Genomic DNA, 13,404 nt, shown 5'->3' with positions numbered 1-13,404 from the left:
TGTGTGCAGTTTGCAATGGAAAGTAAAAAAAGCTGTTAGAGCAAAAGTTTTCAGAAGGTTTTATAAGCTGTAGAGAGCAAATCAAAGGTTGCTAGCTTGATCCCTGAGGCTTTGCAGTTGCTATTTCACACCAAGGCCCCTGTCACGTAATTAGCTAGAACTATTTTATATGGCTTCTTAAAAAATGAAAATCTTTTTTGCTTGTTTATGCAGGCTACCAGCCAGTCTGCTTCTGGCTACACTGCTTTAAATCTGGAGCAATTCCTTTGAAGTCACTGGAGTTGCAGTACATTAACACTGCAGTACCTAAAGCAAATTCATCCTTTTAGATGAGTTTAACGTTTTTGATCTGTATCTTCCGGTCACAATGCTTTGAAAATGTACTAAAAAAAAAAAAAAAAAGAGTATTTTACATACGGTTATCTGATGGTTCTAATCAGACTGCTAATCTGTGTCTCCCTACAAAGTCTGCAATTACATGCTTTAAGTGCGCCGCATCCTTTTTTTCCCCCTTTTCTCCTCACTGTGGCCTGGGGTCTTGTTTAAACATGTGATCCTCCTTATGGGCGCAGATTTACTGCTTGGCACTATCAATACTTGCATTCAGTACGAGTGCCTTGAGGATAGTGGTTCACAACAGGATTTAAAAGGAATGTATGAATTTCGCCGAGGCTTGGAAGAGAGAAATTTGCCCCGTGGTGCAGTTAGCATGTCTGGACCTTAATTTTGCACGCTTTGGGGATCTCGTGCGATGAAAGCTCTCTTATGCCGAAAGCATGTACTTGCTGTTTCTTAGGAAGAAAATCAAAGCGTGTGCCATGGAAAGGGGGGTTCAGGTTTAGTGCTTGGAGGAGTAGAGTTACTCCCCATGTGCTCACGTACGCTCGTGAGCTGTGCAGCCCGGGACAGGTGTCCTGTGCTGCCTTCTGCAGCCTTCCTGTGCTTTCTATGGGGCCACGCTGTGCTTGAGGCTTTTCCTTGTGCTATCTGAGTCTTTCTGAAAGACCGGTGTGTTCTTTCAGGCTGCAGCTGCTGCAGTTACACCAGGGTAAGAGGAGGAAGGAAGGGGACCCTGCTGTCCCTGCTTCTGTTGGTAGTATTAATCCAGAAACACGTCCACCCATTGTACCAGGGCATGAACGACCATAAAAGCAAACCTTGATCCCAGGCCAGGTTTTCCCAGGTTGGGCAGGTTTTCAGCTGAAGGCTTACAGCTTGCAGCTGAGAACCTCCCAGTTTCACGACGGAAACCACGTTTTTACATTCCTTTTGAGGATTTTGCAGAACAGCAATTAGAGTTCGAGTGAACGACCTGCTGCTGCTATCCAAGAGGGACGAAAGGAACTTCTTAGAAATGCCCTTTTTTGAAGGCATGCAGCATTCATCTGCAAAGCCTGGAGGCTTGTGAGTAGCACAAGACACCCTGTTCCGTAAGGCACTTCAGGTGGTGTTTCAGTCCAGTGCAGAGTTTGCTGTTAGATGGATGCCTAACTATTCTGCTGAAAGCGGGTAAAGCCACGCGTTGAAGGTTGCCACGCACTGATGTGCTTTGCAGATTGCAGCCTTAACATGGCCACAGTCGGTGACCAGGTCTGCACTACAGACTTTGCAGCAGAAACCTGCCAGGGTGGGAGTGCGACGTCCCTGAAAAACAAAAATTCATCTCTCCTCCGTAGGACTGTCCCAGTAGACAACTTTATCGGTGTGGCTTGTTTTGCTTCAGAGGCAGGAAGAGGGAGGGAGGGAGAAAGCGAGCACTTTGTGGCTACAAAACAGTTTGCAAGCAGGGCTGCACTGTAGAAGAAATTTTTTAGTTATGACATACCGCTGCTCCTGTCCCAGGTTAGCAGTCTTCATAGAGCAACCTGCGTTGCTTTTGCACACCTTGTTCATTCGGTGTGCGAATGAAATCGGAACGCGTAGGGCAAAGAGAACAGCTCAGCCGCAGAAGGCAGCAAAATGGGACTGCTGTGGTGGTTGCTTAGTCACCTGCTGAGGAATTGACTTTTTGTAATGCTCCTGCTTGACTGAGACTGAAACGACTGACGCTGGGAGGTGCCTGAGTTTGTCTGGCGTGTTTGTCTAACTGGTCATCGGGTTTTCATGCAAAAATTGCCAGTTCCTGCAAACAGATTCTCTTTCACCCTTAGATCTTATTTTTTTTTTAGTACCTTCAGCATAAAAATGTGTAAGTTGAGCCTTTGACTTGAAGGTAAACATCTGTCCTAAGGCAAGGAAATAGCAGGGGCTGCTTTTCCACTGAGGAGTAGGCAGGTAGTTAACTACGTGGAGCCTATTAGCCACATTTGAAGCCAGTGATTAATAGGGTTATACTTCTGCTTGAAGGTAGTAGGAGAGAGCAGGACAAGGCCTGATCCTGGTGCAGTTCCCCACATGTCATTGGTGCCAACCCCGTTTTATAATACGAGTGTTCAAGAAACTTCTGCAAAAAAACTTTGGATTTTAACTCTGTTGCTTGTGACCCTTTGCGCATATGTCTCCGAAGCCAAACCGTGAGATTTAAAAATAAATTTTTCTGCTGCTTTATACATAGATTATCACCGAATTGTCTGAGCTTTGATTTGACAGAAGGCTGTGGAAGGAAACATGTTGCTCTCTGACATGTTGCTGTGTCTGATCTACAATTTGATTGCAGTGGTGTAATCTCTTAGTGGTAAAGAGTACTTCCCGCTTTCCTGTTTGCTTCAATAAAGTGCGTGATTCTCACTGGTGCCTCACCTTTTAGTGCTGATTGCGAACATACCTGCACAGAAAGCTTTGCCCACTATTCAAGGATTATCTTTGGAAAGACGGAAAGTGGCACGCGCTTTACCAGCTCACCTTAGTATCATGGGAATACTTCTTGCTTCAGTGTGGCGTGAAGCCAAGCCTCGATTCTGGGAAAAATAACTGTAACAGAATCCTCTGTTGGGCTGCCAAAGTATTACAGAGCACCAGAACATAAGACTCGTAGAAATGAGAATAATATCTTTCAGCAGTCAGTGTTTGCTTTCTTTCTGTAATTTCAGAAATTACTGGGAATGGTGAAGAAGCTAAATGGGAAGGATGACAGTGGCGTGATTGGGGAATTGTGGTGCTCTGTGCAAGGATCTTTCCCCAGTGCTCTCAAGAGAGCAGAGCCAAGTGTTCTGCATGGCTGCGAGTTGGTTTGCTTGGGCTGCCCATCAGATTTGATGAATGATGTAGAGAGGGTAATTCAGGTGCTTTTATCTGCCCTCTGGAAACAAGGATGTTTTAAATTAAAGAAATGTGCAGAAATTCCAGGTGAAACAAGAAAATGTTCTTCCACTGTAAGCACAATTCAGAGCTCGGTTCAAAATAGCATTGGAGCTCAGGACTCTGTGGATTTCACAGAATATTCTTCCCTGAGGATAATGGGAACATCAACAGGAACATTAAGTAGGAAGTGTGAGAGATCAAAATCTTTGTGTCTGTAAGCAAAAAAAAAGTTCAGCTTATTTGTCGATCAAGGCACTGTCTTCTGCTGTCTGCTGTTGTGTAAGTTTTTCAGCCTCACACCTTCCTCTGAAGCCTCCAAGGGAGAACATGGAAGTAGCTGGATCTCATCTGCCAGAGCAATTCCGAAGGATCTAGAGGATAACAAACAAGTGATAAGTAAACAAACCGTCCTCCCCGCTACCCGCTTGCTCTTGGCTGCATCTGCTCGAAGAAGCTGCAGGTTGCTCAGTAAGGAGTTGTTTGCAACAAAAGCAGATGTGAGCACAACACCCCAGTCCTCCAATGACTCTTTGTTTGCTTCAGAGCAAAGCTCTGATTCTCAGTTATAAGAAACTTTTTCATAACACGTCTGGAAGGCTGGGGGAGAAGGAACTGCTGTCTCAGGGGATCCCATCACAGCTTTCTAGTGAGATCAAGTTGTTCTCACATGGCCCCATATGTGCTCAAGGTGAAGACGGCAGGAGACATAAATAATACTTATGGTATGAGCTCATCATTTTGTCAAAGCCATGGCATATCTCCTTCAGTGGAGGAAGAAGGAAACCTGGCACCAATCTAAAATGTCTCCTTGCCAATGCCTTAATGCAGTCAAGATTTACATTGTCTGCTAGGTCATGCACTTAGCAGCCATTCAGATCCACCCACACCCCAAAACGAGGAGCTGTGAGTGGGTGAGAAATTCCAGAAGCAACTCAGCAAACACAAGTGTTGCATTAAAGAGAAGTTTGTTACGCAAACTGTTTTAAAATCAGAGACTTTCAGATCAGAAGCAGGGTCCAAGTTGCACAATGGAATTCAATCTGATAAAGCTGCACAGGCGAAACAATACGAAAAGGGAGTCTTCCGAAGGGAGGAAGTCGTAACCCCCCCGCCTCCCTGGCCATCTGCGTTCCTTCCCTGCGAACCAAGAGCCAGAGTAGCCGTCAGAGGGGAGATTTCACTCTCTTCAATCTTGAGATATCCAAGAGGGGAAAATTTATCAAGTTTCATCTTAGGCACTTAATCTTTTGGTGCTAAAACAGGCCCAGCAACAGCTGGGTCTGTAGATGCTTGATATGACCACCTATCGTATTAAATCCAGTACAACTCAACAAATTACTTATCATCATCTCGCTTCTCAAGCAAAAGCGCGGTGGATAATAGGTATCTTAGTGCTAAAGCTTAAGGTGTGTATGCTTTTAGCGTGACAGCCCAATTTCGCAGGTCATGAGCTATTCATGTACGCAGCTAGAGGATATTTATGTGAATGTGAGTGCTGGCTGTTTATGCCTGGTCAGAAATGCAGGAACGGGTTAGACTAACATCTGTCGGGAATGGCATGGGTACGGCTGATCCTGCAAGGGAATGGCCTCAATGGTCTTTGAAGTCCCAGCTCTGCTTTCTGCGATGCTATCTCTTACCACATTATAAACTCTAAGTGCAAGCTGGCAACTAGCGTTGAGGGTAGGACGTGACTTTGCTGCTAATACTTCTCCTGACAGTTGCTGAATTGAGTTTCATCCATCCATCTCCAACAGCAGTGGTGGATAATTATAATCTCTTATTTTTACGTGGGCAGGAAGTGCTTATAAATGACTGGTAAACTGACTAAAACAAGGCCACAGAGGTGGTCGAGAGTGGAAGTGAGAGCAGTGTCTAATTTCTTTGCTCTGGTAGTTCAACCATTACAGGATTGGGTTACAAGGGTAAGCGCTGTTCAGGGGCAGAGTGATGCGCCAAAAAAGGGGAGTGCCCACTTTATCTCCATTGCTTCATAAAAAAAGAAAGTGTAAAGGGCAGTGTGTGGGCGTTGGGAAACAGTATCGCCAGGATTTATTACCGCTTAATGCGTGTCTTGCATATCACAGTACTTTGCACCAGTTTGATGTTAACACAGCTGGAATCAATGGCTTAGCAGCCTAAGCTCGTGTTTCGAAACGGCCGTGCTCCTGGAACTGCCCGCTCCCAGCCCAGCGGGGTCATCGCTGCCTGTCCTCCCGTCCTCCTGACAGAAACACCGCGTCCCACCCGCGCCGCGGGCTCTGCCGGCCAAGGCCCTGCCTCCTTGGCGGAGAAATAAGCCCGGTGCTGGTGGCGTGGAGTTGGGGTTCCTGCCACAGGACAGGGCAGCAGGTGAAGCTGGGTATGCTCGGAGGAATTTGGCAGGGAAAACGTGCTTGCGGGGGAAGAATGCACCCTTCTGTGCAGTTCGGAACTGCGGTAGCATCTTCTGCTTGGCTGTACATCACACCGAAATGGTCCGCGAAAACATGAGCCTTTGATGATTCCTAAACCTTTGCCAGAAATAGTACTTTCATTGGTGTCTTGGTACCAAATTTCCATTGTACAGGCATGGCTTCTCTTCTGGCTTCACCTTAGCGACCTGGCTTCATCTTAGCGACCACGAGGCAGCGATTAGAGTAGGAACTGTTGCTTATCTTAAAAGAATGAACACTAATGAATTTGGAGGCTTTTATTTTTTGTTTTCCCCTTTGTCACACACTGCTGCATCTGAGCATGGGAAGGTGGACTGCTCCTGGGGGTGTTCAAGGAAAGGTTGGACCTGGTGCTTAGGGACATGTTTTAGTGGGTGACATTGGTGGCTGGGTGATGGATGGTTGGACCAGATGATCTCAGAGGTGTTTTCCAACCTTAATAATTCTAAGATTCTATGAAGAGGGCATAGGAATCCTCTTTGTAACCCTGCAGGGTTGTTCCTGCTGTGTGATGCACCGAGAACTGCTTCACTCAGGCAATTCTCCTGCCTTTGTTTTGTCAAGGTGGGAAGACCCAAGCCAAGCACCCTCTCCATAACATAGTAAAGAAAATGTAAAATAGGGATTTTTATTTTATTGCTTAAAAAACGCATGGCTTTTCCAAAATCCCGAATTTATTTCTCACTTCAGGATCTCCCACTTCACGGGCCGACACCGGGCCGCATTTACTTCACCCACCCCCAACCCTCCGAGCCCGAAGCCGTCCCGGGGCCGTGAGGGGCGAACGCGCCCCCAGCGCCCGCAGCCCCTCCGCCGCCTCAGCGCCCCGAGCCCCCACCGCGCATGCGCCCCGCTCCCTCCCTCCCCTCCCTTTCAACCCTCCGCGCACGCGCCGCACCCTCCCTCCCCCTCCCTCCCTCTCCGCGCACGCGCCCCTCCGCCCCCTCACCGCCCCCTCCCTCCCCGCTCCGCGCACGCGCTTTGCGAGCCGCCCCCCCCCTTGCCGCGCCGCGCACGCGCGCCGCCCTCCCTCCTCCTCCCCCCCCGCCCTCCCGCCCTCCCCCCCCCCCGTCCGGCGCGGGGAGGGGATGCGGACGGGGGAAGATGGCGGCGTCGAACAACCCGCGGAAATTCAGCGAGAAGATCGCCCTGCACAACCAGAAGCAGGCCGAGGAGACGGCGGCCTTCGAGGAGGTCATGAAGGACCTGAGCCTCACCCGCGCCCACCGGGTGAGGAGCCGCCGGGGGGGGGGCTGAGGGAGCCCCCGGTGGTGACGGGAGGGCGGAGGGGGGGGGGGGACACTGACGATGAGGAGGATGAGGAGGGTGAAGGGGGGAGGAAGGGCGGCGCCCCCCCCCCCTCGTCTCCCTCCTTCCCCTCACGGAGCACCCCCCCCCCCCCCGGGCCGGGGGCAGCGGCAGCGGGCGGGGCGGGGGCAGCGCCCCCTGGTGGGGGCGGGCGGAGGCCTCGGGTCGGGGCGGGGGGCAGCGCCCCCCCTCCCCCCCCCCCGCAGCCCCCATCCGCAGGGGACGGGGCTGAGGGGGGGGTCGTGGGGGTCGGGGGTGGGCTGAGGGGGGGCTGCGAGGTGCGGCAGGGCCCGCTCGAGGCCCGCGTGTGGCGCCTGGCGGGGGGGGGGGGCTGTTAGGGCCCCCTCACCCCTTTCCAGGTCCCTCTCGGAGCGGGGGGGGTCCCCGTCCTTCGCCCCTTGCCAGGCCCGGCTCTAAGGGGGGGGGGTCTCCAGCCCTCACACCTTGCCAGGCCTGGTTCTGAGGGAGCTGGGGGCCCCTGGGACAGGCCTGGCTTTGGGGGGGGGGGGGGGGGGGTCTCCATCCCTCAGCCTTTCTCAGGCCTGGCTCTGAGGGGGTGGCCCCCATCCCTTATTCCTTGTCAGGCCCGGCTCTGAGGGGTGTCCCCATCCCTCAGCCCTTGCCAGGCCCGTCTTTGAGGGGGGGTGTCCGTGTCCCTCACGCCTTTCCAGGTCCCTCTCTGAGCTGAGGGGTCCCCATCCTTAACCCCTTTCCAGGCCTGGCTCTGAGGGGAGCTCTAACGGGGGTGTTCGTGTCCCTCACCCCTTGCCAGGCCTGGTTCTGAGGGGGGGCTCTAAGGGAGGAGGTCCCCATCCCTCACCCCTTCCCAAGCTCGGTTCTGGCGGGGTCCATTTGCTCGCCCCCACACCACGGCCCTGAGCCTTGCCCACCCTGAGGGCTGCCGGAGCATCCCCGGGCACTCAGCCCCAGCCCTGGGCCCTCAGCACCCCCGGGAGCTGCAGGACCGAGTGTCGCCTCCTGTCCCTCCTGGGCGCACGCTGCTGCCCTTCCGAACCCTCCGTGGCTCCTGCCAGCTCCGCAAAGCCCGGCCGCAGGAGCTAACGGCAGAAGGAAGGCGTTTGCCAAGCACCGGCTGCGTTTTCTGGTTCACATCCCCGGGTATCTGAGCTTTTCTGCGCCGTTCTCCTCTCACCTGCTTGTGTCAACGTTTTCGTTTCTCTTTTAACTGTTTAAGGAAAATTTACAACCTTGTTTGTGGCTGAAGGGGAATAAGAGAGCGCACAGTCGGGTTCGCAGTAAAACCTTTTATTCCTCTGTGTCAGGATAGGGTAAATATTTGTTTTGACTTGGTGCTGCTGCTGGTCGGGTGTAAAACAAAGGCACGCTGCTGCTGTCAGCCCCGGCTCGGAAAGGTGCGGGTCGGAGCTGCGCGTGCTGAACTATTTGTTGATGTCTCACGCAGGAGGCTGTGCTGGAGCTGCTGCTGGAGTTAGCTGAGAGCATGGCGAGGACAGGTTAGAGATGTTGGCAGTCACTGGAGTCTTCTTGTTCCTTGAACCTCTGTTACGCCTGTGTAGCTCCATGCCCTGTTTTATTGCCTTTTGGTGGCCGGTCCTTGGCTACCACTGGAGAGCTGGATATTCTTGAGAGAGTTCTTGAAGCCTGCGATTAGAGATGGTCCTTCAGTTAGCTCTTATGTTTGGCATTCTCCTTCTGTGAGATAAGGATGTCCGTAAGTAAGAATCCCAGTTTGGTTTCTCCCAGATCTGAGCGTTCCTAATCCAGGGTTTGCAGATGCAAACCCATTTTATTTTCAGGAACCTGGTATTGAGGAAAGGACCCAAGCTGAATAAGTTGTCTGAGGATTCTGGGTACTGAAGTGATGGAAACACTGACCAAACAGCTGAGTAAAATGTCTCCTTTGTAGACTTTTTCTTCTAAATTCCATGATTTCATCTGTGTTTAAAATACAGTATAAAAGCAAAAAGGGGTTAAGCACAACTTTGCCGTTTGCTCTCATTTTCATTTGGCAACCAGCGCTTTGCTGTCAGTTCGAAAATGCGTTACTCAGTTTGTGGAAGCAGCCCAAAATTTCTGCTGCCTTTTCATTATTAGTAATTGTCTTTTTGCAATGTTTACCATCTTGTCTGTTTTATTGTTAGTTACTGGTCACAGCAGAGGCAGGGAACTACTGTTCCACCATTTCTGGTGCGTTCCCATGCTGTTTCTGAGCCTGCTTTGGGACTTGGTAATCTTCCACCTATTTGTGCTGCTCAGCCCATCTGAGATCTTTATGTTATGTGTTTTTTTTTTTTCCCCAGGACAAAGCAGCGTGTGATATTCACCCTTTGCTTGTATGTTGCAGTTGGCAAAAAAAAAAAAAAAAAAATCCCTTTGCAAATTAAATCGCTTGGGCTTCCAAAGCATCCCCCTGTTTTCAGGAGCAGCAGAGTCCTGTCTTTCAGCTGCCCGATGCAAAATGCGTTTTAGCTGTTCTGGGAGACACAGAGCTTGCAAAGAGCCTTGGAGGTGGGTGGCTGATAGAAGCACTGGATCTGCTTAATTGTCTTGTGAGTGGGACCTTCGTGTTTATAATCCAGAGATTTCTGCCAGTCCCATAGTAACAAAGTGGGTGAGAAGAGGGGGAGTTTGTTCTGTGTGACTCCGGTATTTTGCTTGTGGTTCTGCTCCTTTCCTTTTTTTTTTTTTTTTCATGTAAAGCGTGAAATTCTAGAACCGCACCGATTTCTGCCTTGGGGATGAGTTGTTTACCAGGGCCTACTCTCAGTTTCTGTTGTAACACAGCCCGGCGGTGATCGCTGCTGCTGCTGCCTTTTAAAATTGCAATTAACGAAACAATAATGTGCAAGATGACACAGATACTGCTGGGCTCTTCAGATGGCGTTTGAAGGATTTAAGTTTTTAAAGCTTGTCACCTGCATTTTAGAGGCAGTTTTTGTTCGGTCAGAAACGTTCTCAGGTTTCCAGGGCTGATTACTTATTTATTTATTTAAAATACACGTTGTTAAAGTCACTTACTTTTGAGGGATTTCAGCTGGAGCTGTGTTTGAGCTCCCTCTTATGGACTTTGCAGTGTTACCTTGAAAAGAAGACCCCCCCAAAACCCCTAAACCCCAAAAGTTGGAGCTCCGGCTGGAGCGCTGGGCTGACAGTGATGGTACCACAGCGAAAACAGGGAGGAAAAGAAATGAGGTGAGCGACGGTGTTGGGATGCGTTCTGCACAATTCCAACACTGCTTACACACCTTCACGTGCACGCGGGCCCTGCGCAGGCAACTTGAGGAAGGTGTTTCAGTGAACTGCTGCTTATGGCACCTCTCAGAAGAGGACCTCTGGTAATAGCCGGTATTCCTCAGTGATGCAAAATTCATTTTCTCTGCTCCCAAGTCCTTAGCTCAGCGCGTTGTCAGTCTGTGGTGGTGCTGTGGCAGGGGCTGTCTGCGTCTTTTTAGGTGTCGTCAGAAGTTGTGTGCGCCCACGTTGCTTTTCAAGGTATTGAAAACTGTGTGAAGTGAAAAGTATTTCGCGTTCACGTTTTAAATATTTTCAACTTGAGTATTTTAAATATAAAGGTCCAGTTTTAAGTATTTTTTTTCAAGCTTAAACAGAACAAAATAGCATAGCTATCCACTGGTAGCCATTTAGCTGCAGTGAAATAAAAAGAAAATAGAGTAAAAACAGCCCCCAGTTTGTATTCATACATGCACGTAGGCACGCACCTCCCTAATAAAATTAATACTTAAGTGTGAAGCGGTTATTTGTTTACCTGCTTCTGCTTGCTGCAGCAGAGATCAGAATCCACAGATCTTCATTAGATGTAGCTAGTATGCAAAACAGTATTTAAAAGCTTACTTAAATCGGGAACGCTGATCTGCAGTTTTAAAAATGATAAACGCTCACGATAGTGAGACGGTGTCACAGTGATTCCTGATGTCTTCAGGCTGTTTTATTTAATAATTTGATTAAAAAAAAAAAAAAAAAAGAAATTCCTGGCTGCCTGATAGCGTTTTCATATGACTGAAAGATATTAAAGAAATGCATCAAATCAGTTCTCAGCCCTCCAAGCAGGAGCTCAGCGCTTTCAGCTGGAAGTAGTTTTGTTCAAGTCAGTCGTGTTGTGAGTTCCTCTTGAAACAGAAACGTTGGACTTGGAGCTCTGTGCACTGCTTCTCTGTCGCTGCTGCCCCAGCGGAGGGTTGCCCAGACCAAGAAATGGGGCGCGGGGTCTCCCCCCCCCCCCCAGCCCACCCTGGGGTGCTGCCGGTCTCAACCGCGCGTCCTGAAATGGCGGTGCGGCCTCGGTAATTCTGCGCAGGAATCAGAGTGAAAATGGGTGAAAAGGTAGAGATGGGCTGCCCGCGGGGGCACAAAGGGTCTCTGTGCTCCTGCAGCCGCTCGCTGCTGCCCTGAGCTGTCCAAGGTAAACAGAGCGAGTCGCCGTGCGATGTGCCACGCTGCCCAACTCGCGTGCTTCTCTCAGCAGCGTAGTATTGCTGCTTGTAAACCACGTCGGGGTTTGTTGTGTTGTTTTTCTAAGGAGACGCCGACTTTTTGATTATTCATCATTAACGTGCGTTACAGCTGCTCGCTTCTGCTCGCAGACAGAGCCTTTCTGTGCAGCGGCCAGCTCCCTCTGCTCTAATGATCCAGCAAAGTTACGGACGGTCCGCTGGCACGTGGGGCTGTAATTGTACAGCTGATGTATGTCACTACGTTGTTTGTAGCTCACCGGATGAACGGGCGGAGCTCTGCTCAGCCTGCTGCAGTTCGGAGTTTTCTTTAGCTTCAGCCGTGGAGAATATTTGCAGAAATTTACATTTATAGAAGTTAGTCGTTTTGTATGAGTACGAACGAATTTGTAAGAAATTTTGTGAGAACTTTGTAAGAACGTATTGTTCTCAGAGCTACGTGCAGTCAGCTCTCCCAGCTATTGGAGGGTGATCTGGGGTTTTCCTCAGAGCGAACTCCACACCTGCAAAGCTGTTCTTGCAGAGGTGAGCTCTGCTTACAGTTAAGATCCTGAGAAGTTTTAGGTCTGGCTACTGATTTTGATTTTTTTTTTTTTTAGGTCCTGTGTTTACAAGTAGAGGTACGTGGTGTTGGTGGCTTTGAGGTATAGTTGCAAAGGCAGGAGTTAGAAACCTACAGGAGCAAAAAGCTCAGCCAACAGGAGTCGGTTCTGTATTAATCTGCGTTACCTGCTGGCATCCGCAGAGTGGCAGAGGAAAATGAGCCTTGTCCCCAGTAAGTGTTGGGGAGTGGACCACAGACCTGTACCTCAGGAATCCCTCAAGCATTTTTCAGGAATAGGTTACACTAAAACCTGATTGCAGTGCTAATTTGGTCTAGGTGCAAACTTCCTTCAGTTTCACTTGAATTTTTTTTCTGTCGTGCAAGCTTCGTTTTACTTCCCTGACCACCTTGGATTCCCTGTGATAGCTGGGAAGGCGCCTGCTTTAACCTGCAGTTCATCAGGCGCTAAACAGACCGACTTGTTTCCTGGTCTCTGATCGATTTATGATGCCAATGACTTCAGCTGGGATTCCCTTACTGTCCTGGTAGGCAGCGGACCCGCGTTAAACCCAGCAACGAGCCCAGGCTTCGAGGTGAGCTCCAGCCCCGCGGCCTCCAGCTCTCGCTCGACGCACGGTACGAAACCACCGAGCGCTGCTGGGCGCCTGCACCGGGGCAGCAGTGGAATGCTGATTTGGCAAAAAGCGGACGTTTTCTCAAACACGATCAATGGGGATTTAAACAAAAGAGCTTAAAGGCTAAATATTTGTCTTAGTTTTCTGGTTTTTGCCTCTAACTGCCAAGGAGCGTGTTCTTGGGCTGAATTACAGCAGCGTTGTCAGTTTCCATGAAGGCGTTGGTCAGTCCCTAATGATCTGTGCCATCAATATTTTTGTACCTGATGCACCATCTGTAACTCAAGGATACCTCAGGGCGCTTTGCAGCGAAGGGGATACCATACCTTTTAAAAAAATAGACGTATTTTCCTTTTTCAAAGAGCATTTCTAGTTGTGATGGCTGGAGCTTTACCCTAGCGTTCCTGTAAATGTGCTGCAGTAGCTGTTGCTTTGTAGCCGAGGATATATGGTAGCTGACAGGCTTGGAGTAAGTGGGTGAAAAGAAGCAAACTGTCAAAATCTGGTGGATTTTTTTTGCGAACATAAGCTTGCAGCAGTGTTCATTTTGTGACAGCAAGAAGTTGCGACCTCGGTGCTGCTTCCCTTTTTTTCTTTTGGTCTAAACTACTTCAATTTCAACAAAAAAAATGCAGTCCCAAAGGCTTTGGTGTAAACCAGAGGTGGCAGCCAAAGTGTAAGTATTTATTAACTCATTAGCTAAGATCTGCGTATATGATAGTGTGTAGGAGTTAATATTTAAAATGCTGCTTCGATTTGTGTCAGATGATTTGCATAGGATGTTTAGTGCT

At 49.6% G+C, this 13,404-nt stretch overlaps 1 protein-coding gene across 3 annotated transcripts in view; it reads left to right on the top strand.

The window, feature by feature from the left end:
- The first annotated feature begins 6,759 nt into the window (after positions 1 to 6,759).
- CRTC1 (CREB regulated transcription coactivator 1) overlaps positions 6,760 to 13,404 on the top strand; it is a 46,902-nt gene continuing 40,257 nt past the window's right edge. For all 3 annotated transcript variants that reach the window (XR_004782127.2, XM_035569757.2, XM_035569756.2), the window contains exon 1: positions 6,760 to 6,905. Coding sequence is in view for 2 of the 3 variants with exons in the window: in XM_035569757.2 (XP_035425650.1) it covers positions 6,780 to 6,905 (126 nt within the window). In the remaining variant the exon portion in view is untranslated. The remainder of the gene's footprint in view (positions 6,906 to 13,404) is intronic.

Source organism: Cygnus atratus, chromosome 26, assembly GCF_013377495.2.
Source record: "Cygnus atratus isolate AKBS03 ecotype Queensland, Australia chromosome 26, CAtr_DNAZoo_HiC_assembly, whole genome shotgun sequence".
Lineage (NCBI taxonomy): Eukaryota > Metazoa > Chordata > Aves > Anseriformes > Anatidae > Cygnus > Cygnus atratus.
Note: the sequence above shows the minus strand (reverse complement) of the source record. Positions and strands in the feature narration are given on the sequence as shown.